At 35.9% G+C, this 16,765-nt stretch overlaps 1 protein-coding gene across 2 annotated transcripts in view; it reads right to left on the bottom strand.

Annotated features, from left to right (window-relative positions):
- LOC131160378 (chloride channel protein CLC-e) overlaps positions 1–16,765 on the bottom strand; it is a 98,027-nt gene that overhangs the window by 39,197 nt on the left and 42,065 nt on the right. For both annotated transcript variants that reach the window (XM_058116009.1, XM_058116008.1), the window contains exon 4: positions 1,501–1,967. In XM_058116009.1, the coding sequence (XP_057971992.1) occupies positions 1,501–1,967 (467 nt within the window). The remainder of the gene's footprint in view (positions 1–1,500; positions 1,968–16,765) is intronic.

The raw sequence follows: 16,765 nt of genomic DNA, 5'->3' as shown, positions 1-16,765 counted from the left end.
GCAGTCTTGGTCTTTGGATCCCTCGAGAGATTATTTGTGCAAATCTTTTTACATTTTTTTTAATGGATTGAATTTTTCTTTTCCTCTCTATCATTCCATTTGGAAGACCAAAGTCCCCTAAAACTAAGGCTTTTATCTAGTTGGTTGCGCTTGATAGAATTAATACCATTAATTTGCTGCAGATCAGGAGACCTTTGAAGGCTATATCTCTAGACATATGTGTTCTCTGCTTTAATTGTTCAGAATCATCATCGCATTGGTTTATTCATTGTGACTATGCTTGGAGTGTTCGGAATAAGTTATTTGGTATTTTAAAAGGAACATTGGGTAAGCTCAAAGACAGTGGGGGATTTTTGGCAATGACATTTGCTGGATTTGGCAGGAAAAGAGAAATGGCGGCGCTTTGGAAATGTGCTTTTTTTTTTTTTTTTGCAGTTTTTTGGGAGTTGTGGATGGAGCATAATGCGGCCATTTTCCTAGGCAATAAGTCGGCTTAATTGCTGCTATGGGAGAAGATACATTATATGGATTTTATTTGGTGTGTGGGACGAGAATTTTAAGGGGGTGAGCTTTTCTGATATTCAGTCCGACTGACATTATGTGTTGAGTGTTAGTTTGTGATGGTTTTTTTCTCTTTCGTTCTTTACTCTGTAGGTTGTTTTTCTGTGTTTTTTATCTGGATTTTCACGACTTTGTTAAGGAGATGTCTTATTCTCCCAGCTGTATATTCTTATTCTATTAATGAATCCTAACCAATAGCACCACACATGAATTGCAATTGGATCAAGCAATGATGCCAAAGATGGACAACAATGCAGCATGGCCTATGGCACACAAAAATACAAAATATAGAGATGGCAAAATGCTCACCTGTTCCCTAATATTTATAGAGCAAACTTGCAGGACAGATATTATAAAAATCACTTCCAGAAATGAAAAGGATTCCAGTCCTAAATGACAATGGCAGGTTTATACATAAATTTCAAAAAGCATTTAGGGAATAGCCCTGTTGGATGGCTTGATATACGTTGTTGATTTTAATTCTTAGTAGAATCTTTGAAGTATCGGTTGTCTAACGTGTATTGAAACTTTAATTTCCTGGAGGTCTTTGGTTGAAGTCCTTTTCTGATGGACAATAAAATTTGTATTAAGAAAGAAGTAGTAAAGGAGGGAGAACAAGCACCCCGCCAACAGGTAATGGGTTCAAGTCTCATGATCTGCTTTTGTTCCCTTGTTATACTTATTATACTTGTTTAAGCACCTAATCAAGTTTAGACCCTCCATCTCTACACAAAGGAAATGCAATCAAACGTAAGGGAGAGTATGATACATCTTGACATAACATTGTTTGGCCCAATTCCTCAAAATTTAAGTGTTTGGGACAATTACTGGTCTAACAACTCCATTTCATACCACCCTAACACGAGATTTAAAAATTAAAAAGACAATAAGCATAAAAATGGCAGCGACATGAACACTTAAAATATCATAGAACAGTACCAGGCCATATGCTTGAGGAGATGCCACTTCCAAGATAGAGAGATGAAAATTCGGGTCGGATTGTGAAATAGCAAAATTAATAAATTTTCCATATGCCATTCCTGTCGCTGCACCAATAAAGAGGGATGGGGCATAGTAGCCCCCCACTAATCCAGAGGCCCGACAAACAGAGCTAGCCACTATCTTGACTACCACCAACTGAAGCAATAAACTAGTAGAAGGGCCTTTCACAAATGGTCTAGATTCCAACAAAATGTCAACATTCTCAAAACCCCAGTAAAGAATTTCAGGATACAATAAGGCCATCAGTCCAATAGTTAAACCACCCAGCACAGGAAACAATGCCCTTGGCATGCTACTTGACTTGTCAGCATTGTCAACAATCGCCAATAGATACGATGTGCACCAGGATAAGGTCAATGAAACTAAGCCGCAAAGAAAACCCAGCAAAAGATACAGTGGAAGTTCTGAAAACGAGTCAAGGCAACTATAAATTAAAAACTTAAACCACTAAATTAAAAGCATAAAATATCCATGTCCAATAATAATATGACTGCATTTGAAAAATATAATAAAATCTTACCATGAATTACTTCAAAGACCACAATGACTTAGTTCGGCAATCTTTTCATTGTAATTTAGTTTAAGTAATCCAGTATAGAATCAAATATGAGGATAACACATGGTTGAAGTTTGCACACACTATTGGATTCATTCTTTGGAAAAATTATGCATCATAGCCAAATCAAATTTCAGCGGCAGCAAAATCACATTCTGGTAAGAAAGAATGAAAAGTTAATGTGTCTTTATTCACTAACGAATCATCCAAAAATTTGGGGTGTCATAACAATTAAAACACAAATTGTCGCATCCCTATTTTCTCATATGTGACTGGCTTTGACTCCATCCAGAATCTGGTGGCAGCATCAGGTCCAGGAAAGAAATGCTTTTGCAAAAATCATCATTTGAATACAAGTTATAAGCCATTAAGAAAGGGTGTTGGATACATATTGTTAATGGTTATTTTAGTCATTTAGTATTATTAGTGTGTTAGTGTCATGTTAATAAAGTGAGAGTTAGCAAGAGTTTTATGGTCACTAGAATGTATAAATAGAGGAAGAGACCATCGCTGAGCTAAGTCTTCTCTTTTACAAAGATAACACGATTTGAAAACTGATAAGTTTTGGGAAGGAATGAAATAATGGAAGGATTTGATTCACAACGCTTTAATGAGGGAATGATTTTGAAAACAAACTTGATAAGACTTGAAATCAATTGAAAAGGCATGAATTTTAAGATGAGAATCTTTAAAGAGGGAAGGTTTTGAGAAAATACAACTAAGGTTTCATCATTGGCCAAGTAAAGAATGAACTTGAGAACATTTATGAAAAAAAATCATATTTTTCAGGACGAGAAAGAATTTCATGTTTGCCCCTCATGCTTATATCTCGTTCGTGACAGCAACTACTTCCCCTGGTTCATACATTTTTAAGGAAGAGTTTTTCACTGTGCCTAGGGAGGGAAGAGAGAAAGCACCATAGAGTAGGATTCTCTCACTTGTCCCATCATAGGCCAAGGTGAAATCACAAAAAGAAACATGAAGATCCATAAATTCAAAAGATGACAAGAAAAGGAGACTCCCAAACCAAGTTAAACAAAACAAGTCAAAAACAAATGCTAGGACAACGCATACAAAGTGAAATAGACAAACATGAAAATCCTAAAACCAAATGGAACTAAAAAGAAGGATATTTTTCGCTAAATGAGCTACCCTAACACTTTTTGGCTTTCTTTTTGGGTTGTCCTATTTTTGAATTTTTTGTGATTTTTCTGATTTTTTTGAAGCTTTACTTGCAATTTTTTTGGATTTATAAAAATTTTCTATAAATAATAAATAGAGAGAATAACTAAATATAGAAAAAACTAAGCTCTAAACAAATAATAAAGAATTATGAATAACAATAGAAATAATAACGATAATAATAATACTATAGGATAATAATCATAAACACAATAACAATAATAATAATAATAGAATAATAAATCAAATTATATAATAATAAATAATAGGCATACTAATAAGTGAATCAGTAAATAAATAATAATAATAACAATAAGTATAAAATAAAAGTAATAATACTAATAACGATAAACAAAATAATGATAATAAAATAAAGTGAAATAAAATAAATATATAAATAAATAACTTTTTTAAAACCTTTTTATTGAAATTTATTTTTTTTACTTTAAGGAAAATGTTTTTCTGTTTTTTTGGCATTTTATTTCATTTAAAACAGTTAAAAAATAAAACATAATAGATAAAAATATATACAGGCTGGTTGACCAGTTCAACTCACTTTAAGCCTGCATGTGGCGGGCATGTGAAGTTATCCCCCTTCACGTCATCTTCTTTGCATTGAACATCCAAAACCCAAACTCCCAATTGCACAGTGCAATCAGGCGCAGCACCACAGCCCATCTTCACCTGAAGCTGCCATGACTCATCTATGAATGTCACCAGTGCCCCCTGGCAGCCACTGAGCCACCAGAAAACACGAGCACCGCGCCCTCCACTACTAAGTCCTTCTCTTTCTCGCCATGCATTGCAGCAGACATGCATGGGAATTCTACCAAACCGCGGCCAGAGGTGTCCCTCGTTTGCTCCAGCAACCAAACAGTGCCTGAAAGCACGAAAAAGGGGAAGCCTTGCGCTGTTTTTTCAGAGAGACCACAACAAAAAAAACTCCTCTTCCTTCCTCTTTCTTTCTCCCTCTCCTGCTCTTGCTTTCCTTGTCTTTCTCTTAGGCTACAAAGGGACAAAATAATGATAGCAGCAACAACATACAGAAGAGGACAATGGTGCTGATTATGATGATTATAATGATGATGATGATAACAACGAGGAGTGAGGAAAGGTATGTTGATGATGATGATATAGTGAGAGTAAGGGAGGTGAGGGTGATTATGATAGAGACACCATATCTAATCCATCAAGTTAGATGAGAGATCATGATGCAACCTATAACATGAAGATATCATTAAACGAAGATCAACAAATAAATCAAACTAGCATGCAAGAATTAGAAAAGTAAATATCATACCTGGATTTTCAAGAACAAAAATCCTAATCAACTTGGACTAAAACAAAGAAACATATCAATCTATAACAAATACATAATAACAACAACAATAAAAAAAATTTTAAAAAAAAAAAAAACCATGCTAGTATGCAAGAAACCATGGAATAAATACACTCCCTTACTCTCTTCCAAGGATTGGACGTTCACCCCCCCCCCCCCCCTTGTCCATTAGTCTCTAATTTATAATAAGAGAGCTAGGGTTTCTAAAACCTCTCTATCCAAAGAATGCCCTTGGAGGCGAGGCGAATTGCCCCCTTGCCCTCTTCTATGTTTGGGACACAACAAAACCCATCCCTATAAATAAAAACACATAAGAACAATGAAAAATGCTAATTAATTCCTCTAACTTGCTCAACTGTGCAATTAAAACAAGAATTGCACATAAGTATTGTGAAGAAAGCAAGTTTAGAAAAACATCCATTCAAAAATGGGCATCGACACTTTTCAATCTTATATCAATTAGCAAGATTACCAAATCCATGAATTGCTCAGTAACAATCTCCCCAATTTTGTGATCATTTGGGATTTGAAGATGAGGAATACAATTGGTGGAGGCCATGAAGCTGGTGGAATTTATCAATTAGAGTCGTTATCTCTTACTACCGCCTACACTGCTGCTACTCTCCAAATCCATTGTCGCTTTGGTTATCCATCATTGGAAAAGTTGTAACTGTTAGTTCCTGATTTGAGTCCCGTGCCTAATCATGACTGCGAGAGTTGTCAGTTGGCAATGGACAACAAGCCCTTTACATGTTAATCCATTTTTATGTTTAGGGTCCAAGTCAAGGTGTGTCCTGGGTTTTTTATACTTTGTAACCTTTGTGGATGATTATTCAAGGATGACTAGGCTATATTTAATAAAAAAAAAAATTGTTCTGAGTTATTTCATATATCATGTGCCTTTTGTTATGAAAGAAAAACTCAATTTGGTTTGCCAATTCAAATATTCCCAAACAATAATGCTAAACAACATTTTAGTATTCAATTCACTACTCATATGGCACAACTTGGTATTGTTCATCAATCATCTTGTGCCCAAACTCATGAAAAAAAGACATATCCCTGAAATCACTCTCACCTTACTTTATCAAATACATGATCTTAAAGTGTTTTAGGGTGATGCTATTCTTACTGCTTCCTATCTTATCAAAAGGATGCCATCCTTTGTTCTTAGAAGTAAAATTCCCCATTCTATTCTCTTTCTTGATTCACTTGTGATAGCCATACCCATGGTAAATAGAAACTACTTTGATAAATTAGAATGACTCACTTTGTTTTTCATTAAACAAGTTCATATTAGCCACATCATTTATTAATTGAGTTGTGTTAACTAATATTGGAAATTCCATTTGACTTCTTAGTAGTAGGCGGGGCATAGATGAAAGTAAATTATGAGGGATATGCTAAACAAATAGCATAAGAGTCGGGCAAAGAGAAAAAAAGAAAAGGATGGGGCATGTTGGAACCAGGTGTGACACATGGCAACACTACAAACCAGCAGCAGCCACCAGACAGCACTGAAAATCAGCAGCCAACTCATAGCACACAGATGGCAGCACTGCAGGACCCTTGTTGCCACCACCTGCCGCAGTCTTGCCATGTTTCCAGCCTAGAAGGAGACACTTGGCAAACAGATGGCAACAAGTACCTGCTGTCTTGACCTTTCCAGCCCTGCAGACCAGCCTCAAAAGAAAAAAATGAATACCACAAACTCTTTCTGTAAACCCTAGTTCTAGAGAGAGAGAGAGAGAGAATGTAAGATAACTCTGCTGAAATCAAGGAAATTCGGAGAAAATCAGGAGAAAGCACAGGAAATTCAGAGGGAAACTTTAAATTTGAAGAATCTGATAATCAAGGTAGGAGTTCTTAATTTTCATTTATTCACCTAGAGATTTTGGGTATTCAAAGGAAATAAGGGTAGAAACATGCATAGAGTTGAAACCTAATAAGGGATATTTAAGCTTGTTATATGGCTGCATATATGTTTTCTTTGGTTATCATAGTTGCATATCTTGTTTAGTTGGGAAATTTTCATGTGATAGACATTCATCTCGTAAGTATGATGGTTTTAATGGCTATGGTATCGGTTGTGTATGCAAATGTGGAATTTCTAATTGTGAACTAACTAGCATCACGGGTAGTTTGTGGCTGTGAAATTGTGGAATTTGAGCAAGTAGGAATTCTGTTTCCCTTAGGTGAAAGGCCCTAAACCTTCAGAGCATATTTCCACATTTAGCAATGGTTGGCTAAGCTAGAATTTGGCATTTGTGGAGTAGTGTATGGCTGTGATATTGTGGAATTTGAGCAAGTAGGAATTCTGTTTCCCTTAGGTGAAAGGCCCTAAACCTTCAGAGTATATTTCCGCGTTTAGCAGTGAATGGCTAAGCTAGAATTTGGCAATTGTGGGTATTTCCGCGTTCACCAGTGGTTGGCCAAGCTGAAATTTGGTACTTGTTGGTATTTCCGTATTCGGCAATGGTTGGTCAAGCTCGATTTTGGCACTTCTTTGAGACAAATTGTCCACTTAGTTGGGACAAGTCTACTACATTGAAAAAAAAATGTGTAAATGCATGTTATTTGGATGTTTTGCAATGGTAGCTTTAGGTGAACAGATTGCTTTGAATAAAGAGTGTGTTCATGCATTTTACTTTAAATAAAGAGTGTATTCATGCACCTTATGATTATGCATGCATATAAGAAATCATATGTTTAAGTATTTAAATCCTTATTTGAATAAGGGGGAATTAAGAATGTCTACTGAGCTTGTGGTTGCTCACCCTATTCCTTAGTAATTCCAGGTTCGAACTAAAGGAGGGCTCCACTTGTTAAGTTCTCTAAGAGAATGTCATTTTTTATAGGTATTACACGTTGGCAGGAAGACAACAGGGATAGTAAGCATGTATTCGGTTGGCGGTTATGTATGTAGACTAGGAAATGTAAAAAATGTTGTATGTAAAGTAGGGCTGCAATCGGTTCCCTTCGGTTCAGTTTTAGGCTAAACCAAAAACCGAACCCAAAAAAATCGGCTCCTCAAAATCGCAAACCGACACTGGCGGTTTTACCCAAAACAGTTAATGGGGATATCCGGTTTGGTTTGGTGTTTAACCGAGTGCCTAGATGGTAAGGGAAAAAGAGAGCATAAAGGCTTTTACTTAGATAAATATATACTACCCAAGCCCCATATGAAAGCTTTTCATAAATTGCAAGCCAAGCCCACTAATAAGCAGGCCCATACACAAGGCTGGGAAGAGCAATAAAGGCCTCCTCAAGCAGTGGTTTTTAAAGGAAACCCAGGGGCTGACATTTTCTTGAACTTCTGATGTGGGACAAACATCTCCCTAGTCCCAAGCATGCAGCGCTCTGCGCTCTCCTCTCTCCCCCACTTCAACTTCCCAATTCCCACACCACATCGGAAGATGAAATCTTCCTAGGTCTTCCTACAACTATATAAACCCCCTTCCCCACAAAAATGTATCCACCGCAATGCATTTAAAATGACTATTTGGAAAGATACCAAAATTTAGAATGTAATTGTTAAAGCTTGATATACAATACATTGTTGGCCCACAACCTAATAGCTTAAGCTTTTAGGTAAAGTGGTAATCAACATGGTACCAGAGCTGGTTAACAGGAGATTACAAGTTCTAGTCTTGTTGCCCACATTTGTTGTGTGGAGTTTAAAAAATATATATATTGTGTTCCCTGTAATGGGTGTTATCTACCATGTGTTTATCTGTCCACGTATTGTCGGGCTGCACGTGCGGGGTAGAGTGTTAAAGCTTGATATTCATTGTTGGCCCACAATCTAATAGCTTAAGCTTTTAGGTAAAGTGGTAATCGACAGTAATAATTTTAAAGAAGAAGATGTATTTTATATATACAAAATTAGAATGCAATGATTTTTAATTAACAAATATAAATATTCATTAACTAAAAATAAATGGTAAAAAATATATTAAATAGAATATTAAATATATATAATTTAATTAATACATGTGTTTTGGTTTTTGGCTTTCGGTTCAATTTGTTTCTAAAACCAAAACCGAAATCTAAAATCAAATTTTAAAAAATTAAATTACAAAACCAAAAACCGAAATTGGAAAACCGAACCGAAATGTGAAACGGTTCAGTTCCAATCTAGTTTTCGGTTTTTCGGAAATTTTTGTACACCCATAACGTAAAGCACAGCCCAATGTAAAGAACTTGTCAATGAATGTAAAACGGTTTTAGTTGCTTTATCATTTATATATATATATATATATATATATATATGTATCTTGTGTTTCAACAAATATTCACTTAATTGGTCTTTAACTTGTTTTCAAATGACGGTTTTATTAAAACAAATTCTTGCCTAGGCTGCGTGACTCCATTGGATTTTAAATGGAGTCACGGCCAATCACATGCCAAAAATAGGAGATACATATATATATATATATATATATATATATATATATACATGTATGTATCTTGTGTTTCAACAAATATTCACTTAATTGGTCTTTAGCTTGTTTTCAAATGACGGTTTTATCAAAACAAATTCTTGCCTAGGCCGAGTGACTCCATTGGATTTTAAATGGAGTCACGGCCATCACATGCCAAAAATAGGGATGTGACAGAGTGGTGTTAAAGCTTTGTTTACATTGGATCTTACTTAAAGAAAGAGAGGACAAGATAATATTAATTTGAGTGGCACATGCATGGATCCTTTGACTTGCATGAGGTCCGGTCATTTATAGATTATGATAAGCATAGTTAGGCATATGCTTAAGTATATTGAATTCAGCTAGTTGTGTAGCTTAGTTAAGGGCTACATGTCCATGGTAGCATTTCATGATTGCCTGAAAACACATGATATTTTTTTTTTTTTCTTCAAGGAGAATAAGACAAAGGGGTGGTCAACTTCTTCAACCCCACCAGAACAGGGTGTCAATTCAGAGCGAAATTTTCCAAGTGCATTCGAGGGTTTAGTAGAAATTTATGCAACCTTGCTGAGTATTAATCAAGCAATAGCTACGACAATTCAAAATAATCAGCTGACTCAGCAAAATAAACATGAAAATCAGCTGAATCAACAGCCAACAGTGGAGCAAGTGCTAGAAGAGACAATTGCTGAAAAATGAATGAATATGCTGAAGGAGTTTAAGAAATTAAACCCTTCCAGCATTGTACCCTTGGAGTCAGAGAACTGGTTGCGGAAGGTTAGGGAACTTCTTGATATGCTGAGAATGCCAGGTGAAAATAGAGTCGTCATTGCCAGTTCTCAATTTGAAGATGAGGCTGACCATTGGTGGGAATCTGTGCAACAGATAAGAAATGCTGAAGCTATGAGCCGGGGCTGACTTTAAAACAATTTTCAATGAGAAATATTTCTAAAAGGCATTCCAAGAAGCTAAGTTACAAGAATTTATGCAGTTGACTCAAAGGAACTTGTCTGCTAACCAATATGAAAGCAAATTTGCTGACTTATCACGGTTTGAATCATAACTAGTTAGCACTGAGGAATTGAAAGTTCGAAAGTTTGAAAAGGGATTGAGACCTGCTATTAGGACTAAACTTGTGGCCCTAAGGATTAAGAGTTTTGGAGAAATAGAAGAAAGGGCTGCCTTGGTAGAGCAAGACATTGAAGACACTCAGAAAATTTATGACTAGAAGAAGAGGGGCATATAAGGAGGGAGTTCCCTACCTCTCAATCTCATGTGATACCACAAAAACAACAACAACCAGCAACTTAATTCTCTCATCGTCGACCTTATCAACAATATCCTACCCTAGGTTTGTGTTTTCCTCGATCTTCAATGCCCCTGCAGATCAGTCTTGGTTGAAGTTTTGTATAAAGGAAAGGGGAAGTAGTTTGAGAATAAGGTACAACAACAACGACAAAATCAAACCTTAAGTCCCACTAGGTGGGGTTGGCTACATGAATTATTTTCCGCCAATTTATGCAACTATGAATCATTTCTTTTGACAAATTCAAAGCTATTAAATCCTTACTCACTACCTCATTACAAGTTATTTTAAAATCTACCCCTACCCCTTCAACTGCCCCTCATAGTATCTAACTCAATTTTCCTCACTAGCGTACGATGTGGCCTACGTTGAAAGTGCCCAAACCATCTAAGTCGTCCCTCCCTTATCTTATCTTCTATTAGAGCTGCACCTACTTTACCACGAAGTTGTTTATTTTAATTTATCTTTCAGTCTAATACCACTCATCCATCTGAGCAGTCTCATCTTGGCAACTTTTACGTTTTGGATATTTTGTTTCTTCGTCGCCCAACATTTTGATCCATATAGCATGGCTGGTCTTATAGCTATTCTATAAAACTTCCTTTTTAATTTTAAGGGTATTCTACGATCAGAAAGCACACTTGAAGCACTTCTCCATTTTACCCGACCTACTTTGACTCTATATATTACATCCTCTTCAATTTCTCCTTCAACTTGCATAATAGATCCATGGTATCAAAATCTACAAGTTCTATTTATTTCTTGATCATCAAGTTTAACTGTCTCCAATATTCCTCCTACTACTACTGAAATTACATTTCATATATTTTGTCTTATTTCTACCTATCCTAAAGCCTCTAGATTCCAAAGTTTCTCTCCATGATTCTAACTTAGCCTTTACTCCGCCCCTAGTTTCATCAATCAATACAATATCATCTGCAAATAACATACACCATGGAACCATATTTTGGATACTCTTAGTCAATTGATCCATCACTGAAGCAAAAAGATACGGGCTCACAGAAGATCCTTGATATACACCTATTGTGATTGGAAATTCTCTAGCCTCTCCATCTATAGTTCTTACACTAGTCATTAGGCCATTACACACATCCTTAATGACATCAGTATACCTACTACGTACACCCTTATTTTCTAAAATCCACCATAGAACTTCCCTAGTTACCCTATCATACGCTTTCTCTAAATCAATAAATACCATATGCAAGTCCCTCTTCTTTTTTCTAAACTTTTCCATTAATTTTCTTAAAAGATATATAGCTTCTATAGTAGATCTCCCAGGCCTAAAACCAAATTCATTTTCCAAGACCTAAGTTTCTAGCCTTAATATTTGTTTAATCACCCTTTCCCACAATTTCATTGTATGACTCATAAGTTTAATTCCACGATAATTATTACAATTTTGAATATCTCCTTTATTTTTATATATAGGTATTAAAGTGTTTTTCCTTCATTCATCTGCATTTTATTAGTTTTTATAATTGTGTTAAACAAATTAGTTAACCATATAATTCCATCATCACCTAAGTATTTCCAAACTTCAATTGGGATGTTATCCGGTCCTATGACTTTTCCATTTTTCATCTTTTTTTAGTGCAAAATTAACTTCATTAACTCTAATTTTTCGAAAAATAAAAAAAAATATATCATATTTTTAGTCTTTTCCACATTTGACAATTCTAAGTTTAAGCCTTCTATTTGGTTTTCATTAAATAGCGTACTAAAGTAACTTTGCGATCTTTCTTTTATGTCTTCTTCCTTAACCAAGACAATATCATCCTCACTTTTTATACATTTAAACATTTTAAGTCCTTACTCTTTCTTTCTCTAGCCCTAACAAGTTTAAATATATCTCTCCCCCCTTCTCGTGTATCTAATCTATCATACAAATTATTAAATGATCAATGTATAGCTTCACTAACGGCCTTTTTTGCATCTCTTCTCGCCTCTTTATACTATTCAAAGTTGTCCATGTTAGTACATTTTTGCCACGTTTTATACCAATTTTTTTTGTCTTTTATGACTTTTTGGACATCTTTACCCCAGCACCAACTTTTTTTGCTATTCGAGAATCTTCCCTTCATTCACCTAAAATCTCCTTTGCTATCTTTTTAATAGAGCTAGCTATCCTACTCCAAGAATACTTGTATCTATCACATCCTCTATAGTCCAATAACCATCTTTGATCATTTTATCTTTAAATTTTATTATATGAAAAGCAACCAAATGAGGAGGCAAGTAATGCTATGGTGGAAGGTATGATTCTTTAACATAACACTTGTGCCAAAGTTTTTTAGATTGTGGTTCTACCTACTCCTACATCACTGCATCCTTCCAATCATAATTCACGCATAACACTTCAAATTTGCTAATTCCCTCCAACCTTTCACCTTAGATTTTACCACCATCAAGCTTAACTTCATTTCCTCCAGAACTAGATTATAGAAGCTCCAATTTATCCAACAAAACCTAAGCTAGATCCTTCTTAGAATTCTCTTGAACTGGCATGGGCAATATTCCCTCACTACCCATGTGCTCTTTATACTAATCCAAACCCCAGGACAATAAGATGAGTCAGAAATATAACCATGTTGTTCCCAAATCCCGTCCAAAATTAAACATCCATCTCATTCAAAATTAATAATGCCTTCAATATCATCGTCAAAAACATCCCCCTACTTCTTTATTTTCCTTGCATATGCTAACACTCTCACCAATTGGCTCCCCCACAGCACTTAAACAACCCTTGAATCTCTTCTAAGAACATCTTCTATTTTCTCACTAGAAAAATCTCAATTTTCTTCAAATGTTTCCTCGTTACAAAGCCCATCTATGCTTCCTTTCGGCGAGCATATACCTTTTGACTCTTAAAATTAAAAGAAGTTGCTTCCTTAGCCAAAGCATTTCCCTCAAAACCAACAATGATACCCTGAATCTAATCCTCACCAGAATTATGATTTTTACAGAAGCGTTCCTCATTTTCATCCTTAGTGGACAGCCTATTCTTCCAAAGGATTAAACTCTCCTTTTAATTAAACTTGTTGATTTTTTAGAAACTAACTTTTATAAATCCACCGCTTTCCTTTTATTATTTCTGAAGCTGTCGCATCTATCCTCATAGCCACCATGAATATGCTTCAAGGGTGATTAAAATGTGAAGCACCGTCTACTTAACATCTATCTTCAACTCAGAGGTTTGATCAAATCCAACAACCTCTTTGGCTCTTAAATAATGAAAATGGACTTCGTTCAAAAGGGGAGTGTTGAATAATTAGGTAAAATGGAAGACTCCCTCAATTTATAATATATGTCATGTACAATATGAATAACCATAGTACCCTTACTAACTCTCACTTATTACAAACAAAACTCCCAAAAAAAAATAATAATGCTAAATAACTAAATAACCATTAACACTCCCCCTCAAGCTGGTGCATATATATCTTATGCTCCTAGCTTGTTACAAATGAATTTCACACAAGCACCTCCCAAGGCTTTAGTGACCAAATCAACAAGCTGAAACTCATACTTCACATGAGTGGTTGTAATAAGCTTTTGTACAAGTTTCTCTTGAACAAAGTGGCAATCAACTTCAACATGCATTGTTCCTAATGGAGAACCGGGTTGGACGCAATATGAATAGCAACTTGATTATCACACATCAACTCCATAGGCTAAGAAAGTGGAAAACCTAGTTCTTTCAACAAGTTCTTCAACCAAACAAGCTCATATGTAGTGTGCCCCACAACCCTATTTCTAACTCAGAACTTAACCAAGTCACCACATATTGTTTATTACTTTTCAAAGATACCAAATTACCATCAACAAAGATACAATATTCAGTTGTGGATCTTCGGTCAGAAGGTGACCCGACCTAATCTGCATCTATATATCCCTAAATAAAAGTGACCCAGAGATGCAGCGACTTGTTCTCAGGAAATTGAGACACTGACTCACAACACTAGTTGCCAGGGCTATAACTAATTAAGTGACTGTAAAGTAATTCAACTTTCTGACAAGTCTCCTATACCAACCTGGGTTAGGCAACAAATCATCTATATCTGGCACTAACTTACTATTGGGATCCATGGGTGTATCAACATTTCTGAATCACACAGCCCCGTCTCATATAAAAGATCAAGAACATACTTCCTCCGTGACAAGAGAATTCCCGTACGAGATCTCGATACTTCTATACCCAAGAAGTACTTCAATAGTCCCAAGTCCTTGGTCTAAAACTTACTATGTAGGAAAAGCTTTAGGTCTTGGATGCCTTGATCATCATCAGTAGTGATCACAACGTCATCCACATAAACAATAAGCAAAATCCATCTAGACGGAGTATAACGATAAAATACAGTGATCTATTGCACACCGACAAAGGCCAGACTCAAGTAATACAGCACTAAAATGAAAAAATCACGCTCTTAGAGATTATTTTAATCCATTTATTGATTTCTTAAGTCAACATACTAAACCTAACTCCCCCTAAGCAATAAACCCACGTGATCGCTCCATATATACCTCCACATGAAAATCATCACGCAGGAAAACATTCTTCACATCTAACTAATCTAGAGGACAATGACAAGTGGTGGCTAAAGAAATGAACAAATATACTGAAGCAAGTTTAGCGACCGGAGAGAATGTGTCTGAATAATCCAAACCATACAACAGAGTACACCCCTTAGCAACAAGGCGAGCCTTCAAACGAGCCACAAAACCATAAGGATAGACTTCTACATTGGACACCCAATGAAAACCAAACACAAACTTATCAAAAGGAAGAGGTACCAAATCCCAAGTATCATTATCATGTAGTGCACGCATCTCTTCAACCAATGTAGTCCTCCATCCAAAAGGGGATATGGCTTCAGAAATAGGTTTTTGAAGGGCAATAGAAGACAAAGTACTAATAAAATAGTAATAAGAGGGTAACAAGAATCAAAACAAACAAAATTCGAGATCAGATGTTGGGTACAAGTGCATTTACCTATCTGAACAGCTATAGGAAGATAAAGATCATAGGAAATAAGATCATCCGACGAGGAAACTAGAAGCACAATATAAAAAGTTGGAGGATGCGCCTCCCCCTTGAGTCGCCATGTGTATACCTGCAAATTGGGATGATCCAAGCGACAAGGACTCAGGCTGGACGAAGATGTAGGAGGATTGGGTACTGATAACACATTTGGATCAGAAAGTTAAGGCAGATAAAGGGACTCATCAAAGTCAACAGAACTCAAGGAATCAGAATAGTATGTTTTTGACTCAAAAAAGGTGACATTAGCAGAGACAAAGAATTGATGTAAAGTAGGACTATAACATTGATATCTTTTTGGAGTACAAGAATAGCTCCAAAAAAATGCATTTGATAGCAAGAGGATCCAACTTATCCATTCTTGAAGTTAACTGACAGACAAAGGACACAGTTGAATATACGAGGAGGAAAGGAGAACAAAAAAGCCTTAGGGAAAATAACTAAATATGGGATTTTACCACCAAGGACAGAGGATGGCATTTTATTGATAAGGCAGCAAGCTATGAGCACAGCATCACTCCAAAAAACTTTAGAGACATTCATTTAATACAATAGGGCACGAGTAACTTCAAGAGTATATCTGTTTTTCCGCTCTAGAACACCATTTTGTTGTGGAGTGTGCGAACAAGAAGACTGATGGATCATGCAAGAGTTATTCATATATGTGCTAATTGTCTTTCTCGTCTTCAAATCCTGAATAACCACAAAATCAGGAAAGAATGTGACAGAACAATTTAGTGACTTTGCAAGCTTACTAATGGGCATTAGATTAAAAGGAGATTTAGGAATGTTTAAAGCAAAAGAAAGAGAGATGAAAGGAGTAGGATTTACAATTCATGTCCCTTTAACAACAACAATGGACCCATCAACAAGGGTAACTTGAGGTAGATTTTTAAGGATACTGGAGGATAGAAAAGAAGTTGGTTGCACCAGTTATTTGGTCAGTGGCAGTAGAATCTATAACCCAAGGACTAGTAGGAAAGATACTAGTTGACATAAAAACTGTAGGATTAACTTTCTAGGCAAAAGACACAATGTGATAAGTTGCTTATTGAGGCGATTGATACTGTAGAAAATTTGAATACTCCACCTCTGATATAGTCACTGTACACTGTTCACTCAAACAAGTGACTAACAAGGGAACCATACTTTCAGGATTTGCAAAACTCCATCCCAACACTCACAAACACAAACTAATGATCACAAGATTAATTGCTAGAACAATCGGAACAGCCATGAACAAGGTGACCCACCATGAAAAAGTCACAAATAAATCAGTACAAGGCTGCCACAGCACCAAGAAACTCAGACACAGCCCCAAGAAAGCAACACA

This window comes from Malania oleifera, chromosome 7 (genome assembly GCF_029873635.1).
Source record: "Malania oleifera isolate guangnan ecotype guangnan chromosome 7, ASM2987363v1, whole genome shotgun sequence".
Classification (NCBI taxonomy): Eukaryota; Viridiplantae; Streptophyta; class Magnoliopsida; order Santalales; family Ximeniaceae; genus Malania; species Malania oleifera.
This window is presented reverse-complemented; position numbering and strand designations above follow the sequence as displayed.